The 10854-nt window shown below is 38.8% G+C and overlaps 1 protein-coding gene across 1 annotated transcript in view; it reads right to left on the minus strand.

The window, feature by feature from the left end:
* Positions 1 to 1813: 1813 nt before the first annotated feature.
* LOC148955166 (protein O-mannosyl-transferase tmtc2-like) overlaps positions 1814 to 10854 on the minus strand; it is a 191029-nt gene continuing 181988 nt past the window's right edge. The window contains exon 6 of the mRNA XM_089106369.1: positions 1814 to 2012. Within this exon, the coding sequence (XP_088962495.1) occupies positions 1814 to 2012 (199 nt within the window). The remainder of the gene's footprint in view (positions 2013 to 10854) is intronic.

Genomic DNA, 10854 nt, shown 5'->3' on the forward strand with positions numbered 1-10854 from the left:
TGTCACCCTTCGGACTCATAGACTCCAAACTACTGGCTATAAATGTAATGGACCTTAAACGACTTTCGTTTGGATGTATTATGAGTATATATCTTTGAGGATCCAAACATGGACCACCTTTCGAACTCATGTATCCCACAATACTGGCTACAAATTTAATGGGCCTAAAACAGCTTTCCTTTGGATGTATTATGAGTATGTACCTTGAAGGGTCCATAGATATACCCCCCTTCGGATCCCCAGACCGCTCACTAGAAGTTAAGAATTTAAGAGTTGAAAATTAGCAAGTAAATACGATTATAATGTTTTAAATAGTCTTACTGTAGTAAAGTAAGTATATAGTTGCCCAACAGCTTACATCAGCTGTAGTAAAGTAAGGTCATTGTTTCCCACCAGCTGTCACCAGCTCTTATAACGTAGTTTTTGGTTGGTACCTTATTACACCCATTGTAGGTGATACAATTACGGTCCTAAGGTGAGTAAACTTTGTTATAGTGTCCCTAGAATTTGGTCCTACTAATTACCTTGAGCGTTCCGACTGGAAACTACTCGAGAAGCTTAAATAAGGTTGTAGAGAGGTTGGTCATAATGTAATACTTTTATTTATGCCGGCAAATTACACCGTCTAGATATATGTATGCCATGGGGACTTTTGGTCCCAGATAATCAACAATTACAAGCAATCTACGATAAAATAAAATACTTGAGCACTTAGAATATTCCAACAATATTTCAAGGTATTTCAAACATAATACAGACAGAGATTACCCCGGCAATTATTTTAGTGTGTCCTCGGTCTAAAAAATCTCAGTTTATATATCAAATCTCAACCACATCAATCCGGCTAATTTACATATTTAGCTAGCAAAGTGGTTATTTAGAAATTTCCTTTCAAGCCTACATATCCCAGGATGTTTACTTTATATTAATAACAAGTAGTATTTCAAACTTTGCATCTTGTATTTTTTGCGTTATAAATGTTTTATTTCATATTAATCATTTCTTCTTTATTAGATGGTTACCACATTACCGAGGGTCAGATTGTGTCTGGCCATTTTGAGATTATGTCCTCAATCGAAACCGGTACTTCGTAGGTAGTCTCGTTAGATGGTACTGCTACAAAGAGTTCAGTGAGCTTGTTGTCTATTAAAATTTCGAAATCATTGGCGAGCTGAAAAAAAGAATATAAAATATTATTCGCTTTGAAGTATTTATGATTTTTAGCTATGAAAAAGAGACCGTTATAGTTACCCTGAAAAATTTTTGACGCGAGGTCTTAGTTATCTCCTGAAAAGGATCTTCTATTCCCTCCCCCCCCCCTCCCCAGGGGGCACGTGATGACCTTCTTAACGGAAACATTAAAACACTAGTATTAGCTATTTCTTTTGAGGTGCCAAACTAAGGGGATGCAATAGCATATAACTTCAATATTCTAACCTCTTCTCTCAACACGTTTTAGCTTCTCATAACTATTGATAAAACTGTTAATCTGAGGAGCAATGGCTCCTCAAAGCCTTCAGAACTAACAAATAAGACTCTCAAAAGCCTTTATTAGCCAGAAAAGAATCCCTTATTTAGCTCATTCTTTCTCTTAGCAAGGGCGCTTTCCCCATAGTGAGGCCTCCAAGAGTAAGACACAAAAATTAAAAATTAGTTACAAAAACCTCAAGCCTTACATCTTCACATTGTGCTGAGGAGCCAACAGCTTGACGGGGAGCCAAGGGTGCAGGTATCACTTGACGTTGAGCCAGAGGTTTGCCTAGGATCTGCCTGGAATGGGCAGGCATCGCAAGATGAGGGGTCAATGGTTGGCTTAGGGCCTGCCTGGAAGGGCAGGCGTCGCTTGATAGGGAGCCAAGGGTTGACCTAGGGCCTGTCTATAAGGGCCGGGTATGGCATGATGGGGGCCCTGGTAGGGCCGGCATACCGTATGTCCGATGGCCTTGATACCCTTTCTGGGGTCACTTCGTGCCCTCTTGCCTTCTTTGATGGAGGGGGAGCTCTGGAAATTCCTAAAAAAAGAAACAAAATTTTTGTTTCTCACAAAAAAATACATCTAATGAAATAACCCTACCCGTCTTAACAGAGGGTCCCATACTAAGGAAAAATCGGCCGGATTGAAAATTTGATGCGCAACTCCTTTGCTCGAAGAGAAATTTAAACTTTCTTAACCTTAGTCAGGCAGAACAATTTGGAGCAGTGACTATCATAGACCACGTTTTACTATAATTAATTTAAAAGATTTTTTCCACAAAATAAGTTTTTCAAAGAAAAGTAAAGAACTCTATTAAACAAAAAATTAGCAAAAATAAAATCAAATAATATACCAGGCCTGAAACTACCACAAATCAGCATCGATAAATAAATGAAACCCAAGACGAACAGAAATTACAATAATTAACCGAGTCAAACTCAAAACGAGCAGAAATTAACATAAACTGGGCGCAAAACCCCTATGCCTTCCCAAGGCCAGAACAAAATTTGCACTTCAGTGAGAAAATATAAATGTTTTTACTTTTATAACTTTAATAAATCAAATAATATTAAAATTTTGATTGCTAAATATCAGTATATGTATATTAAACTGACAATGAACATTCATTTGTAGTTCTTTACTTTTCTTTGAAAAACTTTTTTTGTGAAAAAAGTTTTTTAAATTAATTTATGTTCGTTTTTATGTCGACATAGTCTTTTCAGGGAAAAAAATAATACTTTAAATCTTTTCGTCTTTAAAAACTATATAGTTTGGCCTGCTATTTGTATGCTTGAGAAAAATTTTCAGCAAATTTTAAGAACATACACCGTTTTAAAAATCTGGACACAAATAGTACTGTATAATTTAGTTTCATACCTCCTCTAGTTGACCTGAAATGGAAAACTTGATACCATTCGCAAAAAAATCAGCTTACTTTCTTTGATAGCTTGGATACACTTACGCTATTATGATTTGATTAGATTTTAAGAGCAGAAATGGGAAGGTTGGCGTGGGAGGGTGGGCTTGGGAGGGTGGGAGTGGAAGAGGGATTAGTTGCCCTCAAATCCATTTCGAATATTTAAAAGGCCCTCATCCCTTTCTATTTTCAATCGAATGAGCCCTTTTCGAAGTTCCCACGACAACTCTTTCGATACGAAGTGCCCTGGTCTAAACAACAACAACAACAAAAAATAATACATTATACCCACTTCGATCTTTACTATAAAACATTTAAGTTTTTCACTGCCCTTTGACCATTCAAAAAGGGCTTGAGCCTTTCGATTTCCAATCAAATAAGCCCTTTTGGAAAAGACAACGCTTTCTATAAGCCCCTTATATACCTCTGGGGTCTATATTAAAATCCTTATTTCACGGTCTGTTAGGGTGGTTGTCATCCTCTAAGACCGAATTTCCAGAACTTTCAACTGCGTTAAACAACATGGCTATCTCAAAATTTTGATTGGATGTGTTTGGGGATATGGTGGGCGTGAGAGGGGTGTTAGTCGCGTTCCAATCACTTTCGACTATTAAAAAAGGCACAAACCACTCCAATTTCCAATTGAATGAGTGCTTTTAAAAGGTTCTATGACATCTTGTTCGATACGAACTGCCCTGCTCTAAAAGAAAAAATTAATAAATAATACATTGTGCCAACATCGTTCTTATATGCCCCCAGGGCAAATATTAAAACCCTTACCCTGAGGGTTGTGAGGGAGTGTCTCCTCTTTACTTAGTCCCCGTTTTTTGTCTCGTTCTCGAGTGTCCCCGTTCTTTATTTAGGCAGCGCCATCGTGATGCCTATGATTTATACAACAACTTTCTATAAAAACCTTATATGCCCCCAGGGCATAAGCTAAAACCCTTGCACTGAGAGCTCTGAGGGGGGTTGTCATAGTAAAAGACCTAACTTCCAGAAGGTTCAACTATGTTGAACAAAATGGATTTCTAAAAATTTTGATTGGATATGTTTTGGAAAATGGTGAACGTGAGAGGGGCGTTAGTCGCTATCCAATCACATTCAACTATTAAAAAAGGCACTAGCCCTTTCAATTTCCAATAGAATGAGCCCTTTTGAAATTTCTACGACAAGGCTTTCAATGAAAACCTTATATGCCCCAGGGCACAACTAACAACCCTTGCCCTGAGGGCTGTGGGGGGAGGGGTTGTCATCCTTAAAAACCTAACTTCCAAAACTTTCAACTACGTTGAATAAAATGGCTATCTAAAAATTTTGATTGGATGTGTTAGGGGAAAAGATGGGCGTGAGAGGGGGTTAGTTGCCCTCAAATCACTTTCAACTATTAAAAAGGGCACTGTCCCTTTGAATTTCCAATCGAATGAGCCGTTTTTCAAGTTTCTATGACAAAGATTTCAATAAAAACCTTATATGCCCCCAGGGCATAACTTATAATCCTTGCCTGGAGGGTTGTGGGGGACTGTCCTCCTCAAAAGTATATTTTCTATCTGGAAATCAACTACGCTGAACAAAATGGCTTTCTCAAAATTTTTATTTGGATTTTTTGGGGGGAATGATGGGCGTAAGGGGGGGGCTATTTGCCCTCCAATCACTTTCGACTGTTAAAAAGGGCACTAGCCCTTTGAATTTCCAATCGAGTGAGCTTTTTTTGATGTTTCTACGATAACACCTTCTTTAAAAACCTTATATGCCCCCAGGGCATAATTTAAAACCCTTGCCTTGAGGGCTGTGGGGGAGTGACCTCTTCAAAAACATATTTTCTATCTGAAAATCAACTACGCTGAACAAAATGGCTATCTCAAAATTTTGATTGGATGTGTTTGGGGAAATGATTGGCGTGGGGGGAGCTAATTGCCCTCCAATCACTTTCGACTATTAAAAAGGGCACTAGCCCTTTGAATTTCCAATCAAATGAGCCTTTTTTGAAGTTTTTACGACAACCCCTTCTATAAAAACCTTATATGCCCCCAGGGCATAACTTAAAACCCTTGCCTTGAGGGTTTTGGGGAGTTTCCTCCTGAAAAACATATTGTCTATCTTGAAATCAACTACGCTGAACAAAATGGCTATCTCAAAATTTTGATTGGATGTGTTTAGGGGGAATGATGAGCGTGGGGGGGGGGGCTAGTTGCCCTCCAATCACTTTCGAATATTAAAATGGGTACTAGCCCTTGGAATTTCCAATCGAATGAGCCTGTTTTGAAGTTTCTACGACAATGCCTTCTGTATAAACCTTATATGCCCCCAGGGCATAACTTAAAACCCTTGCCCTGAGGGTTGTGGGTGAGTGTCCTCCTCAAAAACATATTTTTTATGTAGAAATCAACTACGCTGAACAAAATACTATCTCAAAATTTTGATTGGAGTGTTTGAGGGAATGACGGGCGTGGGGGTCTAGTTGCTCTCCAATCACTTTCGACTATTAAAAAGGGCACTAGCAACTCCAATTTCCAATAGAATGAGCCTTTTTCGAAGTTTCTACGATGATACTTTCGATACGAAGTACCCGGCTAAAGAAAAAAACACATGTGCCCACATCGTTAAAAAGGGCACTCGAAATCTCAATTTCCAAGCGAATGAGCCCCTTTTGAAGTTTCTACGACGACCACTTCCATATGAATTGCCCAGCTCTAAAGGAAAAAAATAATCAATAGTACATTGTGCCAACATCGTTCTTATATGACCTCAGGGCAAAACTTAAAACCCTTGCCCCAGGGGTTGTGGGAGAGTGTCCTCCTCATAAACAAATTTTCTATCTGGAAATCAACTACGCTGAACAAAATGGCTATCTCAAAATTTTGATTGGATGTGTTTGGGGGAATTAAGGGCGTGGGGGGGGGCTAGTTTCCCTCCAATCACTTTCGACTATTAAAAAGGGCACTAGCCATTTGAATTTCCAATCGAATGAGTCTTTTATGAAGTTTCTACAACAACGCCTTCTATAAAAACCTTATATGCCCCCAGGGCATAACTTAAAACCCTTGCCGTGGGGTTGTGGGGGATTATCCTCCTCAAAAATATATTTTCTATCTGGAAACCAACTACGCCGAAAAAAATGGCTGTCTCAAAATTTTGATTGTATATGTTTGGGGAATGATGGGTATGTGGGGGAGGGGCTAAATACCCTCCAATCATTTTTAACCATTAAAAAGGGCACTCGAACTCTCAATTTCCAATCGAATGAGCCACTTTTGAAGTTTCTACGACGACCCCTTCCATATGAAGTGCCCTGCTTTAAAGGAAAAAAAATAATACATTGTACATTTTGCCAACATCGTTCTTATATGCTCTCAGGGCTTAACTTAAAACTCTTGCTCTGAGGGTTGTGGGGGAAATTCCTCCTCAAAAACATATTTTCCATCTGAAAATCAACTGCGCTGAACAAAATGGATATCTCGAAATTTCGATTGGAAGTATTTTTGGGAATGATGGGCGTGGAGGGGGAGCTAGTGTCCGTCCAATCACTTTCGACTATTAAAAAGGGCACTATCCAATCCCCTTTCCAATCGAATGAACCCTTTTCGAAGTTTCTACGAGCATTACTTCGATACGAAGTGCCCGGCTTAAGAACAAAAACACATGTGCCCACATCGTTAAAACGGGCACTCGAAATCTCAATTTTCATTCGAATGAGCCCCTTTTGAAGTTTCTACGGCGACCCCTTCCATATGAAGTGCCCAGCTCTAAAGGAAATCAATAATAAATCATACATTGCGCCAACATCGTTCTTATATGCCCTCAGGGCATAACATAAAACCCTTGCCCCGAGGGTTGTAGGAGAGTATCCTCCTCAAAAACATATTTTTTATTTGGAAATCAACTACACTGAACAAAGTGGTTATCTCAAAATTTCGTTTGGATTTGTTAAGGGGAATGATGGGCGTGGGGGGGGGGGGGTATTAGTTGCCCTCCAATCACTTTCGACTATTAAAAAGGGCACTAGCCACTCCAATTTCCAATCGAATGAGCCCTTTTCGAAGTTTCTAAGACAATCCTTCGATGCGAAGTGCCCGGCTCAAGAAAAAAAAACATGTGCCCACATCGTTAAAAAGGGCACTCGAACTCTCAATTTCCAATCGAATGAGCCCCTTTTGAAGTTTCTACGACGACCCCTTCCATATGAAGTGCCCAGCTCTTAAGGAAAAAAACAATAAATAGTACACTGTGCAAACATCGTTCTTATATGTGCTCAGGGCATAAATTAAAACCCTTGCCCCGGGGGTTTTGGGGGAGTGAAATCCTCAAAAACATATTTTCTATCTGGAAATCAACTACGCTGAACAAAATAGCTATCTCAAAATTTTGATTGGATGTTTTGGGGAAATGATGGGCGTGGGGGGGCTTGTTTCCCTCCAATCACTTTCGACTATTAAAAAGGGCACTAGCCCTTTGAATTTCCAATCAAATGAGCCTTTTTTGAAGTTTCTACTACAACGCCTTCTATAAAAACCTTACATGGCACCACGGCATAACTTAAAACCCTTGCCCTGAGGGTTGTGGGGGAATGTCCTCCTCAAAAACATATTTTCCATCTGAAACCAACTACGCTGAACAAAATGGCTATCTCAAAATTTTGATTTAATGTGTTTGGGGGAATGATGGGCGTGGGGGGCTAATTGCCCTCCAATCACTTTCGACTACTGAAAAGGGCACTTGAACTCTCAATTTCCAATCGAATGAGCCCCCTTTTAAGTTTCTACGACGACCCCTTCCATATGAAGTGTCCTTCTCTAAAGGAAAAAAATAATACATAGTCCAATGTGCCAACATCGTTCTTATATGCCCTCAAGGCATAACTTAAAACCCTTTCTCCGATGGTTATCTTAAAATTTTGATTGGATGTGTTTGGGGGAATGATGGGCGTGGGGGGAGCTAGTTGCCCTCCAATCACTTTCGACTGCTTAAAAGTGCACTAGCCACTTCAATTTCCAATCGAATAAGCCCTTTTCGAGGTTTCTACAACAACTCCTTCGATACGAAGTACCCGGTTGAAGAAAAAAACACATTGTGCCCACATCGTTCTTTACTTAGGCAGCGCTAGCGCGCTGTCTATGATATAGTTATAAGTTTTTATACAAAAGTGTTTAAAGGAAAAATTTAACCACCCCCTTCCCCTTCTTTATCATCGTCCGAACCCTCCCCCCTCTCCTGCTCAACTTTATATGCAGGTCTTTTAAGTTTAAAAGAAATTCTTTAAAAATCTTAGGCTTATTCAGCCGTCTGAGGCTAAAAGTGCTTCAATTCCAGGCCAAAATCGCAAGATCCAGATCGCAAGGTAATAATCAATTGAGAATACAAGGCTTCGCACTTATTTATTTAAATAGTTATAAAATAGGCTTGTACAAACCTCAAAATACCCACCCAGACCGTACGCTGCATAGTAGATCCATCCCGTTTCCCCCAACCTAAGCCCTTTTTAGTATATCAAAAAGTACCAAACTTGAATTTTCGGAGAGTTAGGGTACTACAAGAAGCAACTTTTTGAAAATGTATAAAATAAACTGGACACTCTAGAGGAAAAAATCAGACATTCGCTAGACTTTTAGTCTTTAACCTAGGCTTATATAAAACCTTATTAGGGAGGAGGGGGTGTCGCATAGTGTTTCTGTTTTAGCATTTGTATTTACCATTTAGAAAAATCCCCCCACCTCCTACATATTAAACACATAAATAACGCACTTTTTACATCATTTTTACTAAAGCCGTAAATTTTCCCATACAATGGCAGGTGCGAAACCCTTTATCAGTCAATACAGAAGAAGAACCTTTTTCCATATTCATTTAATGATATATCGGTTTATCGATGGTTTTAACATTTTACGATAATTGAGGTTCATTCCCTTAAATACATGACGAATGTTAATCCTCTAGCAAGCTGTTATAATAAGAAAAGCATTTTAAAATAGGTGACATGTATTTTGATGTTAAAGCATATATTTGACACGATTAAAGCTAGATAAATTTATTAGTGGTGGGGGATGGAGGAAGAGAGTTTTAATTGTTAATTTCACATAGTGAATCACACTAGCCAAAAAATTAATATGCTCATCTTAATGGGGGGGGGGGTCGGTATAGAAAAAGAGGCTTAAGGGATTTACCGGCTTGCTTCCAGTAAGCAAAAACTATAAGAAAATTGGAGATGGGGAAAGTTCCAATAGAAAAAGAGACTTACTTCCTGGTATTGAGACATATCCGCTTTTTAGAAAGGTCTGTTGTGTTCAAAATCCAACAAAACACTTATGGAAATTTATTTTATATTGACTAATTTGATATTCCATTGCAGACAAAAGAATTGCATGGTTCCCATATCAGAAAACAGATGTTTTTCAGGAATTCCGATAGAAAACAATATGGCGAATGAATTCTGTTTACATTAGACACCTGTCTGTATGCTTCCCAAAACTACCAGCAGTTTCTTCTAGAATTGGCAAGGGTAAATAGATTTTCAACATTTCTTTGACGGGTAGAAATCAATACTTGCCCATCTGGAAAATGACCGAGATTCGAGACGAAAATGGCCCCCTGATATATCGGGAACTATTAGGCTAATATTGGTTTTTAAGCAGAATCATGGAGGGAAGGAGCCCTTCAGACCTAATACTGAAGCAAGGCTACGCAAGATTGAGTCATCCTCTATTACATAGCAACCGAATGTAAAGATTGACGTAACACCTGACCGTTTTAAACAGTGCATGTTTTCAGAATCTAGGAGCGTGTCTTTCATGGCGTCACGGGAATCCTGGATGCTGCAGAATCCTGGCTATAAGTCTTCCAGAAGCCTTCCTACGGAGCTTCCAGAATTCTGGGCGTCATAAGAATCCTGCTATGAAGCTTCCGAAAGCAATTAAGGGAATACTACTGTCACACTCAAAAACCTAATTACTGGATCGATCAACTATTTTGAATGAAATGGCAATATAAAAATTTTCATTGGATGTGTTTAGGAAAATAATTGGCGGGAGGGGGGCTGGTTAGTAGAGATGCTATAACAGGGCCCGTGAAAACATCAATGCATGACCCTATTAGAAAATAATTTGAATAACCGGTTTACCTATTAACTAGATCCGGTCATTCACCTTCCTCAGTAGCATATAACAAGAGATACATAATTTCCATTAGAACATTACATATTCCTGTCAGGAGATTATTAACATATATTCAACCTTCACTGCATAACAGGAATAGAATTGGCGTAATCAGAGGAATGACCACTTAAGTAAACCATTTTATTTGATTTCAAATTGGACTAGTAAATTTATGATATAGCATTGAACTTTACTTGACACCATATAGTAACACAGGCATTTTGTAAATGCTTGTATCATGATATTCATGAGAATGAACACTTATATCAACATTTTTTTTCGCAGAGAAAACTTCTGGTAATCCGTGTCCCACATCCAAGGGGCCCCCAACTCCCCCCCCTTTGACTAAGAACTGTTGGCTCCTTAGATTTTTTTTTATTTTTTGAGAGATCTTATTGCTATATTGCTGGTATTAGCATTCAAATGAAAGCAAAGGAAAAAGTAAGGCCTACTGCGGCGCCAATGTCATAATACATATCTTGTCTATGTTTCAAAACTGCAAACAATGTAAAAATAATGTGGTAAAAGACGGTGAAATCAAGAGCAAAATAAAAAGGGCATTTGCAGATAATATCACCAAAGAATGTAAAGACGAATCGGCGAAAACATAGCACATGAGAACATTATTAGTACCACTGATCGTATACCAACATATACAGTCAATGAACCCGACAATAACAATGTCCAAACGCATATTGAGCCTTTAGGTGACACCACAGTAAAAACTGTGTATGACTCAAAATGGATTAATGATTATTCTACTGGTTACGAACTAGGAGAAGAAAACAGCTACACTATCAAGAGAGAACATGATGAAT

Source organism: Artemia sp. Qi Xiang Cuo, chromosome 2, assembly GCF_049724085.1.
Source record: "Artemia sp. Qi Xiang Cuo chromosome 2, ASM4972408v1, whole genome shotgun sequence".
NCBI classification, from domain to species: Eukaryota; Metazoa; Arthropoda; class Branchiopoda; order Anostraca; family Artemiidae; genus Artemia; species Artemia sp. Qi Xiang Cuo.